The sequence below is a fragment of the Acanthochromis polyacanthus genome, chromosome 22 (assembly GCF_021347895.1).
Source record: "Acanthochromis polyacanthus isolate Apoly-LR-REF ecotype Palm Island chromosome 22, KAUST_Apoly_ChrSc, whole genome shotgun sequence".
NCBI classification, from domain to species: domain Eukaryota; kingdom Metazoa; phylum Chordata; class Actinopteri; family Pomacentridae; genus Acanthochromis; species Acanthochromis polyacanthus.
In genome coordinates this window covers 6,966,765-6,985,910 of record NC_067134.1, presented here as the reverse complement: position 1 = coordinate 6,985,910, position 19,146 = coordinate 6,966,765, and the positions used below count along the sequence as shown (strand labels likewise).

General features: G+C 37.3%; 3 protein-coding genes and 1 long non-coding RNA gene across 5 annotated transcripts in view; 3 read left to right on the top strand and 1 right to left on the bottom strand.

Moving 5' to 3' along the window:
* LOC127530215 (diphthamide biosynthesis protein 3-like) overlaps positions 1–3,646 on the top strand; it is a 139,576-nt gene extending 135,930 nt beyond the window's left edge. Inside the window, exon 4 of the transcript XR_007938951.1 lies at positions 3,139–3,646. The gene's annotated coding sequence lies outside the window, so the exon portion shown is untranslated. The remainder of the gene's footprint in view (positions 1–3,138) is intronic.
* On the top strand, positions 851–3,646 carry LOC110967832 (diphthamide biosynthesis protein 3-like). The gene is made up of 3 exons (XM_022217553.2): positions 851–1,050; positions 2,212–2,286; positions 2,516–3,646. Exons 1-3 carry the CDS (start codon positions 943–945, stop codon positions 2,582–2,584), a joined length of 252 nt encoding a protein of 83 aa, XP_022073245.1. The 5' UTR covers positions 851–942; the 3' UTR covers positions 2,585–3,646.
* On the bottom strand, positions 1,678–14,464 carry LOC110967831 (uncharacterized). Of its 2 annotated transcripts, XM_022217551.2 has the most exons (8): positions 14,381–14,464; positions 13,483–13,531; positions 13,270–13,377; positions 11,651–11,688; positions 10,733–11,053; positions 7,060–7,152; positions 2,501–2,728; positions 1,678–2,276 (listed from the first exon to the last, which is right to left on the bottom strand). In XM_022217551.2, exons 4-7 carry the CDS (start codon positions 11,673–11,675, stop codon positions 2,622–2,624), a joined length of 546 nt encoding a protein of 181 aa, XP_022073243.1. In that variant the 5' UTR covers positions 11,676–11,688; positions 13,270–13,377; positions 13,483–13,531; positions 14,381–14,464; the 3' UTR covers positions 1,678–2,276; positions 2,501–2,621. The 2 variants fall into 2 exon arrangements, with proteins under 2 accessions (XP_022073243.1, XP_022073242.1); XM_022217550.2 differs by lacking the exons at positions 13,270–13,377; positions 13,483–13,531; positions 14,381–14,464 and adding an exon at positions 12,320–12,478.
* LOC127531844 (uncharacterized) lies at positions 9,921–10,798 on the top strand. Its single transcript, XR_007939079.1, has 4 exons — positions 9,921–10,039; positions 10,189–10,291; positions 10,441–10,627; positions 10,689–10,798. It is a non-coding gene; the product is annotated as an uncharacterized LOC127531844 (long non-coding RNA).
* Positions 14,465–19,146: the final 4,682 nt, after the last annotated feature.

Sequence of the window (19,146 nt, the reverse complement as noted above, 5' to 3'; positions counted from 1 at the left end):
TGCCTTGCAGCAAGAAGATCCCCGGTTCAAATCCCGGCCTGGGATCTTTCTGCATGGAGTTTGCATGTTCTCCCTGTGCATGTGTGGGTTTTCTCCGGGTACTCCGGCTTCCTCCCACAGTCCAAAAACATGCTGAGGTTAATTGGTTACTCTAAATTGTCCGTAGGTGTGAATGTGAGTGTGATTGTGTGTCTGTATATGTAGCCCTGTGACAGACTGGTGACCTGTCCAGGGTGTCCCCTGCCTTCACCCGAGTCAGCTGGGATAGACTCCAGCATCCCCCATGACCCTAGTGAGGATAAAGTGGTGTATAGAGGATGGGTGGATGCAGTGTTGCAGCACTTTATCACAAAAGAACACATAAAAACAGTTTTATGAAATATATGACATTTAAAATAAAAATATTAAAAATAAAAACCACACTGATTTTTTTCAGTCAAATAAACAGGTCTGTTATATTTTTAAAAATATTTCAGCGTTTATTATATTATATTATTATATTTTCATATTAAACTTTTTCTAATAATTTCATTCAATTTAATTATTATGCTTTATTTTTTATATATTTTTATTTTATTTATATGTTTTATTCATTAAATTGTGATTAGTTTTGTTATTAATTAATAAAATAATAAATCCAATGGTGTCACAGCCCCACCTGCTGGACTCCAGCTGGAGCTTTGGAACTGAAGAAACGTTTTTCTGTTCTTTAGTAAAACTCTGAGCTCTATTTTATTATACCTTTTATTTCTTCATTTTTTTCTTTATTTTAGAGTTTATTTCTTTTTAAAGTTGCGGCCAGAAAACAAAACACTGAACTACGTCACAGGTATCAGGCGGCAGCTTTAGACGTCATCAGGCTGCGCCTCTCGTCACGCGTTAGCAGCAGCAGCAGCAGCAGCAGCTCAGGTGTGCCGGGTTTTGGCAGGTGTGTCGGTGAGGATGTCGGTGTTTCACGACGAGGTGGAGATCGAGGACTTTGAGTACGACGAGGACACGGAGACGTTCCACTTCCCGTGTCCCTGCGGGGACAGATTCGCGATCACGAAGGTACCGAATTACTCAGAGCTAACGGCTAACTCACCAAACTCCGTTTTAAATCCTCTTATTTTAGAATCTTCACAAATACAAAGCCTCCAGAAGTACTTCAACCTCTGGTATCAATCAACGAAGCCTTCTGATTAATTCGGCAATGATATATAAATCAGTCATACGGAAATATTTCACTTTTGAATCAATTTTTACGATGTTCTTGTGTACGTTACCGTAGCTTTAAGGCCTAAAATTTCTCACTTTTTAATGGTAGTTTGGTTCCAATATTAAACAGGGTTCAAAGCAAAACAAACAAAAGCTGAATTTTTTACACTCAGTCATTTACAACAATATTTACCTGATCATTATACTAATACTATTATATCGTATCATATTACACTATATTAAACTAACCATTGTACTCAAACCTGCAACATTCGTTTAGAAATCAGCTAATTTTAATTTATTGTCTTAAGAGATGTTTTATTGTTGAGGACAGAAAAGTTTTAATAGTTTAATCTTCTAAGTGTCCTGAATAATTCGGCTCAGATTACTTGATTATTGGTGTTATTGTGTTAAACCTCTGAGGCTGTTTTTATTCAAGGTTTGACGGGAAAGTTGCCAGAAAAAATCGTGACAGTGACATAAAGTTTGACTGCTTTTTTTACTGGAGTTTGGTTGATTTTCTTTTGTTAGAATCTTTAGTATTTATTTAACCTGAAACAAGAATATTCCTGCTCAGTTCCATATTAATTATGGAGACTAATAATCATTAATATCTGGTGATCACCATAGCTGGAATTTATTCAGAATATAGAATAAAACCCAGAATCAAGTCAGAATAAAACCCAGAATAAAGTCAGAATGAACTCAAAATAAAATCTAGAATAAAACCGAGAATAAAATCGGAATAAACCCAGAATGAAGTCAGAATAAAACCTAGAAAAAAGTCTAGAAAAAAAGTCAGAATAATGTCAGAATAAAACCCAGAATAGTCAGAATAGAACCCAGAATTAAGTCAGAATAAAACCTAGAATAAAACCCATAATAAAATCAGAATAAATCCCAAAATAAAATCCAGAATAAAGTCAGAATAAAACCTAGAATAAAACCCATAATAAAATCAGAATAAATCCCAAAATAAAATCCAGAATAAAAGCCAGACTGTTGTGTTTTCAGGAGGACCTGGAGAACGGTGAGGAGGTGGCGACGTGTCCAAGCTGCTCTCTGATCGTCAGAGTGATCTACGATAAGGTAACAATGATATTTGATCAGAAAAATAAAAGTTCAGATGCTGGAAGTCAACAGATCATCGATTGTTAGTGCAGCTGCTGATCAGTTTGTGAGGAAATTCTAAAGTGTTTCTCAAGCAAACTGACCTATTTGAACTTTAAATCGCTACTAAACCAGATAATTTGGTTTCTAAACTTTGTTCTCGGAGTCGTTAAAAAACTGTGGCTCAAATCACCGTTTTGTGTTCCAGGAGTTGTTCATGTCCGGAGAAGTGGTTGAAGCTCCGTCAGAGTCCAGACTGGAGCTGCTCCAGTCCTGAACGTTACACCGTTAAACCACGGAATGCTGCTTGTTTATCACAGCGAGGCGTTCAGGTGTCGCTGGGAAACATCGATCTTGAAGAACAGGAAACTGGAGTGACGTTTTGAGAAGAAAATTCCACAAAGACGAGGAGAACTTTGATCTAGATCAATCAGAAGAGAGTTTTTAGAAGAATGAACGATGACGATTCATCGATGAATAGACAATTTCACCAAAGGATGAAAGGCAATCAGCTGTAGTACCTGGGTGATCCACCAGGTGGAAGAACCAGGTACTACAGTTGATGAACACACACAACCTTCTCCTTCTTCTGGCTGATATATTTTTAAACGGATAAATATTTAACTTCATGTTAAAAATTGAAATGGAAGATGAGGGATAAACATGTCATAAAATGCGGTGTACATCAGCTGCAGTACCTGGTTGTTCCACCTGGTGGAGGAAGGGGGTCGTGCATGTATGAAAACATGTTGTACATCAGCTATCGTACCTTCTTCTAGTCCTTTTTTTAACGGTTTAAAAACTTTATTCACCAATAAAGCAAAGAAGAAGGTCGTGTATGTCCTTTTTCCACCTGGTGGAACAAGCAGGTACTACAGCTGATCTACGTAACATTTTCTAACATGCATGACCTTCTTCTTTTTCTGAGTTATTGATGAATATATTTTTAAACAGATAAATTAACTTGTTTTTCGATCAGCTGTAGTACCTTTTCCTTCCACCTTGGGGAGTTTAAATGTTCTAACATACACGACCTTCACCTCATTGATTAACATATTTTTATTCTGTTAGCATTTAATAAAGCGATGCTCATGACCGCCCCTTAGAGGGCGCCCTGTTCTAGAGGCAGAACAACAAGGACACATCTGGAAACCAAAGATGAAGGCGGTGTCCAGAGTTTCAGCTTCTTCCTCTGACTTCCTGTTGCTCTGAACAGTCATTTTTTAGACCCGGAAAAAGCCTCAGTGAAGGACTGAGTAAAAATCTGAACATTTAAAATGCTCCTCTGTGAATATTTATACTTTATTTAATGAAAAATAAACTCATCTGTCTGGTTTTAGTTCATGTGTTTCTGATCTATATGTCTGGATTTATTTTACATTTGGTGAACTGTATTATTTGTTACAAAACTGTTAAAACATGAATATTAATGCAGTAAAACCTTTAAACTCCAGTGAAAACAGGTCAGTGTCGAATTAAAGTCAGCTTGTGTTTAAAAACGGCGTCATGAAATAAGTGCTGGAGTTAGTAGGACTACACTGTCAGGAAAAATGTTTTTAAGGTTGTTTTTTAATTACTGGTTTGTAAAGTGACCCAAAGTCAGTAAAGTATGTTAACCTTAAAGAAGAAAACAGGCCAAAACTATAAATATTGTCTAAATAAACCTGGATTTGTATGAGTTACTTCAGAATGACTGTTTTACTAAACTCTAAATCAGTTTCAATATTTTTATACAATAAATATTTAATAAAAACATTTAAATTCAAATGATTTAAAACATTAAGTTTCAATAATTAACAGAAAATGATATATAGTTTAAATTTGACAGAAATGTTGAATATTAGACTTAACATTGAAAAAATGCCGAGAAATGAACTAAATTCTTTAAATAAAAACATTAAAATATTTAAATTTCAGTTTATCAGAAATTTTAAAAAAAAACAACCTTATTCTCTTTTAAGACAAATACACGTGTTATGAAAAGTAAATGAATAAATCTGACTTGTATTTTGTTAAATAATCTGAAAAACACTCATCAGAGGTTCCTGGAGTTTCACTCAAAGCTTTCAGAGTTTGCAGGTCTTAAAAATATCGACAATTTAAGTTGTTAATGTAGAATTTATTATTAATATTATGTATATTAAATCATTTAATTTATATAATAAATTTTATTATGTAATATTTATTCTGTTTTAATCTATTTTTTGGTCCCTTGATGACAGATATTCAGGTTTTTTTAAGTGTATTATTTGTTTCAGTGGCTCCACCCGGTGGCTGAATGTTGCTACTGCAGAAAAAAACTCAACAACAGAAGCTGAAGTTCAGGTTTTATTTCAGAACAAACTTGACAACATTTCCCCTTAGAATCAATCACTAATCGCCTTCCTCCGGAGCTGATCAGTGGACTGGAAACCTCGTTTAATTGATTAAACCAGAGATAAAACCAAACTGACTGTAAAGTGCTTTTTGTTGATAAAATCCATAGAAGAGTTCAGGTGGAGTTGAATCATCCTGTAATGTGCTGCAGATCCAGTAGAGGGCAGCAACACCTTAATAATCCTGGTTCTAGGTTTCTGTTGGTGCGTCAAACGAAACGGTTTTGTAAATGTTCTGATTTGACCACATGATAGCAACATGCCGCGATAAACAAAGAAAATAAAGGAAACTTCTTGTAGTGATGTTGACGCTTCTTTTAGAAGACCTAACAGTTGTTCTAAACTGTTTAATTAGAAGGTTTCATTAATGGAAACCAAAGAGGATCCAGGTTAGAACCCAGTGGGACACCAAGAAAAACTCACATTTAAACAACGTAAAACCGAAGCATCGATTCGTTGATTTGTCCAAAAACCTTCATTTTACTGTTGGAGAAGAAGGAAACCAGGAAACCTTCACATCATTAATCATGGTTTTCTTTAACGTTGCTAATCAGTAACGAGGTTTTCTCTATTTCTGGTTGATAATCGTCCAAACATGCAGCTAATCAGGTTATTTTTCTGTCAGTCGACCGATCGGTTCTCATTCAAACTGATAAACTTCCTCCAGCGATCAAAAAAATCAGCAGATCAATAAACATATTAATATTAACATCGCAGCATAGAACAAGTTAGAAACGTTCTTCATGTAGTAGCAGCTAGAACATTAAAGGTGCTAAAGTCATGTATAAAACAAGTAAACTTAAAGCTTTTACTGACTACAAACAACACATGCGCTAACGTTGTAAAAGCATTGTTTTCACCTTGTCTGTTGGTTTTCTGCAGATTAATAAATAGAATAAATCCAGCTTAATTTGTTTGTTGAGCAGAAAAAGACACTAAATAGTTCCACTAAATAAGTGCAGCTGATAGAGAACCTAAACGTTCTCCAGGTTCCAACACGTCTCAGATCTGATTAGGTTTTATAGCGGTTCCTGTTTTAAAGTGATTCTATCAAGATAATTTAACAATTAATAACCAACAGATTCAGTCAGAACCAGATCAAAGTAATCTGGAACTGAGTCCGACAGTTTCAATCCTCTGGAAGAACCTCAGACTCACTATAAAGCTCAAAAACACAAAGAACGCAGCCAAAGAGGATCCAAGTTAGAACGACGTAAAACTCAAATACAACAAACTGGCACTCATTTCTGTAAAATGAAACTCTTGAAATGATGTTGAAAAGTATTTTAGAAGACCTCAAAGTTATTTGAATCTATTTAATTAGGTTAGGAGATTAAAGTCTCATTAATGGAAACCAAACAGGATCCAAGTTAGAACCCTGAGGAACACCACGCCAGAAAAACTGTAAACTTGACTTTATTTCTGTTCTAATGAAGATCAACCTGTCTTTGTTGGTAATTAAACTTTTACATTCTGATGCTTTCCAGGTGTTTAAGGTTTTTAAGGAGGTTCTGATCATTTCTCTGTGACATTCTGATGTTTCTGATGAATAACCAACAGGTTCAGTCAGAACCAGACCAAACTCGTCTGGAACTGAGTCGGACAGTTTCAATCCTCTGGAAGAACCTCAGACTTGTTATAAAACACAAACGAATACTGTCGGACTCAGTTCCAGACTAGTTTGGCCTGGTTCTGACTGAACCTGACCACAGGTGTTTATTAATCACAAACATCAGGACATCACAGAGAAATGATCAGAACCTCCTTAAAAACATCAGAACCTCTAAGAGTCTAACTACAAACAGACACAGTTACCATCCCATGGTGTTCCTCAGGGTTCTAACCTGGATCCTCTTAGGTTCGTTTCAGTCCTCTGGAAGTTCTTCAGACTTGCTATGAAGTTAAAAAACACAAAGAATCCAAACCACAGAGGATGCAGGTTAGAACCCTGACGAACACCATGCCACGAAATACTTTAAACGAGACCTTAGATCTGTTCTAAAGATGGTAATCGGACTCTCAGGGTGGAATATTTTTGGGATCAACACATTCCACTTTCTAGATATCAATTGATCTCTAGAAGGTGGAACACGTTGATCAGAGGTTCTTCGGGTTCCTGTTAGAAGGAACCAGGAAATATTCTCGAAGAATTTAGACGTCTTTATGAAACAGTTCGTCAAACTGACTGATCAGCTGATTGATCACCGGATTGATGACTAATCTGAAACTACAGGAAGCATCCAGGTGAGTTTATGGAGCTATGAAGGTGGAGCTACAGGTGACTATCTACTCCTGTGACAGGCGGGTGATTGTTGTTCTGTCCTCTGATTGGATGATAAATGAGACCATATAAGGAGCTGTTAGAACAAATTTAAACCTGACACCAGTAGAGCAGAGATCAGCGTCAGAGGGCGGGTCGACCAATCAGCTGCAGCATTAGACGGACGAGTCGGAGACACCTTTTGAACATCTGGAACACAAAGAGAGACCCTTAGAACACATTTAGAAGACATTAAGAACACAAAAAGACACCCTTAGAACACTTGGAACACAAACAGACACCTTTAGAATGCAAAGAGTCAGATTTAGAACAAAAAGAAACACCTTTCGAACACAAAGAGACACATTTAGAACAATTTTAGAACACAAAGACACACCTTTACAGGGCTCCAGACTGCGACTAAATGGTCGAATTTTGCGACCAAAATTTATGTGAGTGCGAGTAAATTTTTCATCTACTCGCGCATGTGCGACCAGTAAATTTGCCAATTCTTTTTTTAAAAATTAATATTGAGTAATTTTTGTTGCTGACAAACTTCTGCTCCACACTTCAGCCCAGTAGACAGTAATGAGCAACTGAGCTGTTTAACAACCGACATTAACTCCAAAAGAAGAAGAAAGGAGACGAACACCAAAGAAGAAGAAGGCGAGCGAGAGTGAGAGCGGGGGGCGAATGACAGTGAAGCTCCTGATGTTTCACAAAGCCTTCATTTACGTTCAACCTTATTTTGAACACAAATTCACCTTCCTGTCCTTCACTCCTTTTTTGTCTCCATTCCAGCTGCTTACAAGTTCAGACACATCCTTTGCTAGACAGCAAAAGCGTGGAAAAGTTTTCTTTTGTCTTTACGTGAATTTTCGGACTTTTCAGCAGCGTCTTCGTCATGTCAAGAAACCTCTTCTTAGAGAAACACTTCCTGTGCCGCTGAATTGGTCACAAAATAAAAGCCCGTAGCATTAAAAATACGCCTTCAAAATAAAAGCCTGGAGAGAACAGTTATTTTAACACAAGCAAAACAAAGGCTTGCAAAAAGTGATGAACTGATCAGCAGACCTTTATAAGAGTAATTTACACGTGATTTGGTATAAATTCATAACGTGCACATGCATAACACATGCCTGTACTCAGCACAAGGTCTTTTTTATTACAGATTTCATCCAACGGAAATTATACATCAACTGAGCAGCCTTGGTGGAGTAGTGCACTCTGAGTGCTTTTCTAGTTATGTTGTCAAGTGCTGTAAAATGTAAATTGAAAACATAGTTTCCACATTTACTGAGCAAGTATTTATCAGTAATACAGTGAAAATGAGAGGAAATGTGAATATTTACTTTGCAAGTCGATTTTTGTGTGCGCTCCTAAATTTTCTGCTTGCGCTCCTAAAATTTTAAGTTAGGGGCCACTGTGCTCCTAGGAAAAAAGGTAGTCTGGAGCCCTGTTTTAGAACACAAAGAGACACCTTTGGAACACCTTTAGGACCACAAAAAGACACTTTCTATAGAAGTCTACTGGTTCTATAGAGGTCTGGGGCCTCATTTATAAAGCTTGCTTACGCACAAAACAGGATAGAAAGTGGCGTAAATCACAACCTTTGCGTAGAAAGTGGCGTACGCTGTGTACGTTGTGATTTCTAAAAACAAACTTGGAGTGAGAATGTGCGCACCGGTGCACCAACTTTGATGCTTGCTTAAGCACATTTTGGAGACAGAGGGAACGGCAGTGATGGAGGGTGAAGTGGTGAATTGAAACCAGATTGATCTCAAACCTTTATTGTTATCACATATTAGACTTGTAGAGCCGGATAATCATAAACCCTCATTGTTGTAGATGTTCATATCGTGCTCCATTCGGCCTACGACTGTATTTGCAGAACTATGTTCATATATCAAACATCTTCAAATGATACAGAGCGGTGAGTGGCACTGATTGATTACTGATTTGGAAAAGGCCTGTGACAATCAGTCCAATTGCTGATCAAGTGGATAAATAGCGGGTGACAGCCGTGTGTAATGTGGCACAATGGATGGGCTGGCATTGCTGGAAGATCACGTTAAGAATGGAGAGAGATTTTAGGGATCATGGGGATTTCCTGGATGATGACTGACTAATAAGCTGATTCAGATTCCCTAGAGCAGTACTCTTGGATCTATGTGCTGAACTGGGCCGTCTTAGACCGACCCACCCGCCGAAACCACGCCATCCCGGTACAGACACAGGAGCTGACGACTCGGGGGTTTCTGGAGACACCGGCTCCTTCCAGCGTTAAGTGGCCGACAGGTGTGTGTTTAATATGAAGAATATATGAGGTTACATTTGTTGTCTAAATCCTATCTGGGTCTGATATACAGTTAAATGATGTCCTTTAGGTCTGGATATCACAACCATCCCTCAGTGCAATAATGCCAGCTGTTTGGATGACATTATAAACATGACCAGTCAGTACATCAGGTTTCCTTACACTGTGGGTGAACAGGCCAACATTAAACGACAATTTGCAGCAATGTCCGGTTTCCCAAATGTAATCGGCGTAACTGACTGCACTCATGTTGCTGTAAGGGCTCCGAGTGAAGATGAATTTGTCTGTGTGAACCGAAAAAATGTACATTCAATCAGTGTACAAATTATTTGTACATCGGACATGATCATAACAAATTTAGTGTCAGGGTGGCCTGGGTCAACACATGATTCATTCATCCTGATGCACAGCAGTGAAAAGACTGCAGGGGGCGCTGTGTAAAATGCCGTGGATCAGCAGCTTATTTATATACAGATACATTCATGAGTTACTTTGCATTGACCATTCATGGTAAAATGTGGGTGTGTTGTGGGCGGAATGTGAGGTGGATCCACCTGTGCAATCTTCCAGCTGGTGTGTGATTATAAAGGAATTGCATACAGCTGTGCTTATGCACAGTTTTATAAATCAGGGGTGAAGGGCATACGCCCATTTCAGATTTTCGGCGTACGCAAACTTTTAGTATGGATCCTACGCAGTGTTTTATAAATGAGGCCCCAGGTTACTGGTTCTAAAGAGGTCTACTGGTTCGATAGAGATCTGGTTACTGGTTCTATAGAGGTCTGGTTACTGGTTCTATAGAGGTCTACTGGTTCGATAGAGGTCTGGTTACTGGTTCTATAGAGGTCTACTGGTTCGATAGAGGTCTGGTTACTGGTTCTAAAGAGGTCTACTGGTTCGATAGAGATCTGGTTACTGGTTCTATAGAGGTCTACTGGTTCGATAGAGGTCTGGTTACTGGTTCTATAGAGGTCTACTGGTTCGATAGAGGTCTGGTTACTGGTTCTATAGAGGTCTACTGGTTCGATAGAGGTCTGGTTACTGGTTCTAAAGAGGTCTACTGGTTCGATAGAGATCTGGTTACTGGTTCTATAGAGGTCTACTGGTTCGATAGAGGTCTGGTTACTGGTTCTAAAGAGGTCTACTGGTTCGATAGAGATCTGGTTACTGGTTCTATAGAGATCTGGTTACTGGTTCTATAGAGGTCTACTGGTTCTATAGAGGTCTACTGGTTCGATAGAGATCTGGTTACTGGTTCTATAGAGGTCTACTGGTTCTATAGAGGTCTACTGGTTCGATAGAGGTCTGGTTACTGGTTCTATAGAGGTCTGGTTACTGGTTCTATAGAGGTCTACTGGTTCGATAGAGGTCTGGTTACTGGTTCTATAGAGGTCTACTGGTTCTATAGAGATCTACTGGTTCTATAGAGATCTACTGGTTCAATAGAGATCTGGTTACTGGTTCTGGACTCACCAGAGACCTTCAGAGTGACCTTCCTCTTGAACTGGGCTCCGAGGACCTCACACTCGTAGGGCCCCTGGTCCTCTAGTTTCAGTTCCTTCATCTCCACGGAGAAGTTCCCATCGCGGTAGAGCTGGGGGAAGCTGGACACTCGTTGTCTGAACCTCTGGTGCTGAGACGTTTTATTCTCTGAGCTCTTGACGATGTCCAGGACGCTCAGGTCGTCTTTGTCCCTCCAGTAGACGGAGAAGGTGGGGGGAAGAGGGTCGCTGTAGATGCAGGGGAGAACCACGGTTCCACCGACGGAACCTTCTACATCCAACCCACACACCGCTGACAGGAAAGAGAGTTATCTTTAGTACAACCTCAGAGGACTCAATGGTCAACGCCATCACACGTCAAAAAAGACGCCATCAACACACCATCACAACGACATCAACGCTTCATCACACGTAATCAACACGCCATCAACACGTCATTAACATGTCAGGTGACACTCTGAGGACAACTGCAGACGTAGATGAAGCCTGTCTGCAGGTAAGCCTGTCTGCAGGTAAGCCTGTCTGCAGGTAAGCCTGTCTGCAGGTAAGCCTGTCAGGATTCATTTGTTTCAGCTGAACACTGGAACAGATGAGTATTATAATACTAATGCTAAAAACCACTTATTATGTATTTAATGTGTGAGTGATGACCTGAATACAGAGAGAATATTAACCTCAGGGTCTGAAGGGTTAAATACATGATGGACACACACACACACACACACACACACACACACACACACACACACACACACACACACACTAAAAGATAAGAGCTCTGGAGTAGATCACATCACAGCTAACAGAGGAACAGACTAACAGGTAGAGAAGGAGGGGTTCTAGGAGGTTCTATTACAGGGTCAACAAAGGAAACTAAATGAATTCTCACCGTTATTTAAACACCAGATCAGCATCCAAAGGGTGAGACTGCAAAGAAACACATTCTATTACATTTATGACAGGTTTATCAGTGACATGTTTTACATTTCCTGTCTGTTAATTATGTCTACAGTCTAGTGATGGAACTAAACTGACTAATAAAGCCTCATCTGTAACACAGACACATGAATCCACTTCATCTTCCTGATTTAAACCAAACCACAGATCCAATTTTATCATGAGGAACCGACAGAAAACTTTAAATACAGAACTGAAACAGGAAACTACTGAAAACGTTTTTACACTGTTTTCAGGCCCAGTAATCCTCCAGAGCTCCATGTGCGGCCTGGAAATAAGAAATATTCCTGATTATCCTCCAGCAGGGAGGTCCTGTTGGTCTGTTTTTACGTTTTATTCTCTTATAAAACTGATTTTTGTGTCCCAAAAGTAAAACTAACGGAAATAAATGTGTAACGGAGCCACCTGGTGTTCAATTACCGGATAACCGAGGTAACGGGAGGCTCGTTAAACCGGATTCTGGCTCATTTTTATGCCGTTAACTCAAAAAAACACCAACTTTTAGATGTTAGCTACAGTTAGCTTCAGCTACGCAAAGCTAGCTAACTTTAACCGGATAACGGCCCGTTTCCGGTCCTGTCCGCCCGGTGTGAGCACTGACCTCCCAATGTGGCTCCTCCATCTCCTCCTCCTTCTCCAGGAGTCATTTAAACCTTCATATTTCATATTTTAATGAGACTTTTTCAGAAATCTACGAACACGAACTCGTGGTTAAACTAGCGGAAATGACGTCACTCCAGTGTGGAACTTCCTCTTTTTAACGATTAAGGTTTTTTTGTTTGTTTTTAATCTTTAATTTATGTTAACTACAGTCTAGTGTCTACATATGAGCCAGGATGTTAAACATGAGCAGACATAATCCGTTAATTATTGACATTTAAAGTTATTTTACTGTAAACCACAAATATTTCACAATAAAAGTTCATATTTTCAAAGTGCTTCCTGAACAATCAGCATTTATCTTCTTTTCCTTTCGGCTTTTCCCTTCAGGGGTCGCCACAGCGAATCAATTGCCTCCATCTAACCCTGTCCTCTGCATAACACACCTTCCTCCCCTCCTTCTTCGACCAACAGTCGTCCATTTTCCACCGGCACCCTGTAGGTCGACAGCACCGATGGCAGTCGTTCTTAACCCGGGCCTCGACCGATCCGGTATGGAAGTCATACATTTGATTCACATGTTAGATTTGGCCAAAGTTTTATGTCGGATGCCCTTCCTACCACAACCCTCTGTATTTATCCGGGCTTGGGACCGGCACAATAAGACACTGGCTTGTGTCCTCTTTCGGCTACATTACCAATCAGCATTTATAAAAACGTGTTTATTTACATGTTGTGACAACGCAGCTGAATATAAAATAGTAAATAATCGGAGATCACAGCACAATCAGAGATCACTAAATAAAATGTTCTCAACTGTTTTAGATTAATAAAACATAATAAATAAATCTTGTAAATATTAGAATTAAAGCAGAACGCCCTGTGTGGGTTTTTGTCAAAAAGTCCACTTTGGTCCGTGTTTATTGGAGCTGAATGTTTCCTGGATGTTACCTGAATGTTTCCTGGACGTTCCCTTGACTTTTCCTTCAGGCTCCTCCCCCTCTTCAGGCTGAGATGTTTGGTTCCTTCATGTTCTCTGCAGGACTTTGGTCCCTGCGGCTGTAAACAGAGAACTCATAAAAATCACAGGAATGCAAACAGCAGCGTGTCTGATAGTGAATCAGAGTTTGTCAAAGGGGGAAACGTGTCCAAACATAAACTCACAGAGCTGAGGAGCTGCAGCTCGTCTCTTTATTCCACTCAGGAACCACGTCTGCAGCGTTCCACCGTAGAATCAGAATAAAAACCACAAAAATACAGAAATGAACTAAATGAGACACAAAAGGACGTAAAATTGCTAAAATGAGACAAAAACACCCTCATATATACATAAAATTACTATAATGTGACACTAAATGACCGACTTTCAATACAAATGACCATAAAAACACATAAAATCACCAAAATGAGGCGTAATAATGAGCATAATGTGACACTAAATGACCACATTTCGATACAAATAACTACAAAAAATGGAAAACGACCAAAATGAGACTCAAAACAACCACAGAAATACCTAACATTACCATAATATGACACCAAATGAGTAAATTTAAAGACAAATAACCACAGAAAAACATGAAATGACCAAAAGTAAGTTAAAATGAAAACAGTGTGATATAGAATGACTAAAATCAAACACAAAACAACCACAAAAACACTTAAAATTACCATAATGTGGTTCTAAATTACCAAATATAACTAACTACAAAATGATGAAAAATGGCCACTGTGTTCAAAATAAACTTAAAAACACTTAAAAGGAGCATAATGTGATTCTAAATGACCACATTTTAATACTACTAACTACAAAAAGATGGAAAATGACCAAAATGAGATTCAGAACAACCATAAAACACTTAAAATGAGGCTAATACAATAAATGAGCAAATTTGAGTACAAGTCACCACAGAAAAACATGAAACCAACGTTAAAATGAACCCAGTGTGACATAAAATGACCAAAATTAATTTAAAAAACACAAAACTACTTAAAATGAACCTAATGTGACACACTAAGAGTACATTTAAATAAAAAGAATGAGTAAACAAAGTAAACTTACGAGCAGCTGAACCTTGCAGTTGATTTCCAGCAGATGAAGGTTTCTCACTTCCTGTTTGTGCTGCTGCCCCCTGCAGGATCACAGAGGAAGAACCTTCCAGAACAAAACATTAAGACACCAGAACGCTGCAGAGCAACCACAGGAACACAATAAACACAAATATATTGTTGTGATTTTTATTTGATTTTAAGAATATTTATGGAACAGTTTGTTAATGTTTTTACATATTTTTTCAAATGTTTTTTTTAAACATTTTATTGATAGTCTTCTTACACTTGTTAATATTTGCTGGAACAAATTTTTTTTAATTTAAAAAACCTAGTAAATTACAGTCTGTAAGAACAGAATAATAAAATAAGGGGCTAAATGATCACAGTATGGCAGATTAAGAACAGGGAGACTGTTTCAAAACTAGGACTTTAACAGAAATATGCAGATTGAGTTAACTGTGCAGATTGTATGATATGAAATAAAATCTGGAGTCAGATTTTGTTGGGTCACTTAACAAAATCTGACTCTCTACTATTTTGGCAATGCAAGAAGTGGAAACCTCCAAACTTTCTCAGCTTCAACATCTGCACCTCTGCTGCTGCTGTGTGAAGTATCAAGTATATAGTCCCGCTAGCTTCAGGATGGTGACATTGTTTTCTCCACCAGCACACCTCAAAGAGCAGCGTTCGATGCCGCTATTATTATACAAATAGCCGTTTTAATGAGAAGCTCGGACGCTGTTGTATGTATTGAATGATATTTTATTCCAACAGTGGTCAAAAAATAAAAGAAATCACATTTATTACAGCCCTGGAGGTAGGGAGTGGATAAAACCTGTTGAAAGAGTGCCCGCCCGTATGCGACGCTCCTCGGAAAAACAGCGAATGCACCCGTATACAAACAGGGATAATGTGATTGGTTAGCTAGCCGGCCTGCTCTTGGTTGACAGCGTTGATACACAAAAAATCCGAGAGCAGAGCAGAGATCCGTGAGCAGAAGTTCCATGAGAGCAAGAGGAAGAGTTTGAGTTTGAGCGCAGGAAATCTGCACGAGCAGCATCGTAACCGAGTGCGAGGACACAGTTTGAACACGTGCAGAGCAAATTTGAGTGCGAGAGCAGAGTTCTGAGAGACAATGTCACAAAATCTGAGAATGAAATCGATAAATGCTGCCCTCAAATCAATTTAAAATGCTCTTGAATTATGATAGGAAATTTATTCCATAGATTTTTTGGTCTATTTTTTACATTTTATGAATTTATTGAATAATTTAGTAATTTTTCTTTCCTCTTGTTCATACTTCATAGATATTTTTCTGTCTTCTTTGAATTTTGTAAACATTTTTAGAATATTGTTCTAACAGTTTAATGGCTCTTCTTGATCTTTGTTGGATATTTTATTTTCTAAATATTTTATTTATATTTTCGAATAGTTTTTCACCTTTGATGATATTTATTTCATACTTCTTATAATAATACATTCATTATTAATCATTTCATTCATAATTTTATTAATGTTCACTGAGTATTTCTTTATGCTTTTTTTACATTTTATTTTTTTCTTACCAGTGTGAATATTTATTGAATATTTCTTTATAATAACGATATCATTCATATATTTCTGAATGTTTGCTGGAACTTTTTTCATTTTACATTTTATTTACATTTTTAACATTTGTTAATATTTTTTTCATTGTCATTAATATTTGCTGAATATTTCTATGTAAAAATAATAACAATTTTCTTAGTATTTTTCTTCTACTTGTTAATCTTAATTGGACATTTATTTAAATGTTTTTCATTTTATTGGGATGTTTTAACATTTTGTTGATGTTTTTTTTAACTTTTTGTTACATTTTTACTTTTTTAAACGTTTTATTTATGTTTTTTGTAATTTTTTATTAACACTTTTCTTATTCTTGTTCATATTTATTGAATATTTCTTCGCATATTTTCCTTAATATTTTTCTTCAAGTTGTTAATTTTTGTTGAACATTTATTCATATATACATTTTTTACAGTTCCTTTAAATTTTTCAAAACATTTTGTGAATGATTTTGTAGCTAATTTTTAACATTTATAAATATGTATTGTTTGACCTTTTATTTGTATTTCTAAACTTTTTATTAATGTTTTTCTGACCTTTTCTTGTTAATATTTATTGAATATTTCTTTCTCTGTCCACGCTTCCGCCTCACGGTTACCATGGTGACCATAGACATATATACCTAGACGCCTCATTGACTGCGGCTGCCCACTCGAGCGATGTGCCTGCAGCGCCGCCATCTTGGACCGGGGCCAGCCGAGGTAGCGGTGCATAGAAATCTATGGAGGAGAGAGGTACTGCTGAATCTAAAAGTGGAATTATTCGCCGAATTTTGGACCGATTGCCAAACTGTTTGATTTTTAGAAACGTCACACGTGTAGCTACTATACAAGGTGCTCGGATATTTTTTTTACAATGCAGGTTTTGCCATACTGCTATTATTACTACTGTTAATAATAATAATAATTATTATTATTATTACTACTCTTAATATTATATCAATTATTACTATTATTACTGCTATTATTACTATTATTTTTATCATTATTATTACTGTTATTATTACTATTATATCACGTGTATAAATCACGTTCTTTGGGAAAGCTTAAACATGTGAGAAAAGTAGCTAGAGATAAAGAATTGTCTACAACAAAAATAGTTCCATCATAAATCAGGGCTATTAGATCAATCAGATGCTGTATTCTAACCCACCAATTACTGCAGTAAGTTGCTAGGAACGCTAGATTCATAACATCGAATTTTAAACAAAAAATTGTCTCAGATTAGTTGTTTCACCGGTAAGCAGCTGTGTAATACACAGGATGATGCAGAGAGCTGGTTAGATCATGGGTAGAAGCCAGACGCGGAGCTGAGGGGTTCTATCCGTCTTCTCGGCGTTTATTTCACTCTAGCTATGACAACCTGCTAACAATATATTATTCCTTACATACATCTTACATGTGAAAAGTAATCCCACATGCTCTTGTTTCCTTACAGCGCTCATTAGAGCATCCAAAGGCTGAACATAAGTCCGGCATCTAAGTGTTGAGTGGCAAAACCAGCATTGTAAAAAAATATCCGAGCACCTTGTATAGTAGCTACACGTGTGACGTTTCTAAAAATCAAACAGTTTGGCAGTCGGTTCAAAATTCGGCGAATAATTCCACTTTTAGATTCAGCAGTACCTCTCTCCTCCATAGACTTCTATGCACCGCTGCCTCGGCTGGCCCCGGTCCAAGATGGCGGCGCTGTAAGCACGTCTCTCGACAGCCGATGATGCGTCTACCTATATATGTCTATGATGGTGACAGCAGCCGGCAGCCTCACCGGAAACAGAAGCGGAGGGCGGGAAACAAAGTGTGGTAAACAATAATGCGCATGTGCAATGGGTCGCTCGGCTCGCAGCAAACATCCGGCAGCCATCTCAGAACCGTTACAGGTTCCAGTGATTTTATCCGCGAACCGGACCGGGACGACCCGAACCGACTGGGACGACCCAAGCCCGGCGTCCGTCTGGAGGAGGAGCCGACGGCTGCACCGGAGGGAGGAGCCGGGAGGAGAGAGGAGCCGGGAAAGTAGAGAGCAGAGCCGGGAGAAGAGAGAGAGAGGAGCCGGAAGAGGAGAGAGTAGAACCAGAGGAGTTTCAGGAGGGATAATCCGGTTAGTTTATGTTTTAATGCGTTAATATAACATTTATTAATGATGTGTATATTTTTATTTTTTAGTTCCCAGAATGCATCCAGCAAACATTCAGAAAAATATTAATAATATTATTACAACGAAATATTCAATAAATATTAAGAAGAGGAAGAAAATATATATTTTTTAAAAATGTACATATAAAATGAAAGTAAAATCAACAAACATCATGAAAAATATTAAAGAAATTATCAATATATAGAAATATTGAATACGTATTAACAAGAGTAAGTAAAATATTAATAAAGGGTCAAAAAATATAAATAAAATGAAAAAAGAAAAAAATTCAACAATCATTAAGAAAAATATTTTTGATATTATTTTTATAAAGAAATCATTACTAATTATTAACAAGCTTAAGTAAAACATTAATAAAATGTTAAAAATATACATAAAATGTAAAATAGGAAAGAAAAATTAACAAAAATATGAATGAAATTATTTATTAAATTATTATTATAAAGACATTTTCAAGAAATATTTTTAAGAGTGACCAAATATATAATATAATATATATAATATATAATATTTTAGAAAATAAAATTTCCAATAAAGGTTAAGAAGAGCCATGAAAGTATCACCACAATGTTCTAAAAATATCCACAAAATGTAAAAGAAGAGAGAAATATCCATCAAGAATAAAACAATATTAAATTGTTCAGGAAATTAATATTACATTTATTAAATGTGTGATTTTTATTTTTATTATTGTTCCCAGAATACATCAGGAATAAAGTGTAAATAAAAAGTTCCTTCAAGTTGGAACATTTCTGATGAAACCTGTTAAACTAATAATTTTTAACTGTTTTTCAAATTTGGCCTAAAATTGTTCATTCTTTTCATTAGACAGCAGAGTGTGCTTCAGTAAGGAACGTTTAGGAATGTGTGAACTAAAATATCTCTTTTTTCATGGACAAGCTGCTATTTAAAGGGTTGACGTCCTCAAGCTGAGTGGATGTTTGTTAGGCTGATGTGACTCCGTTAAAGTGGAAAATAACGTCAATATTTTAGACTTTTCTGGAGTTTTTTTTA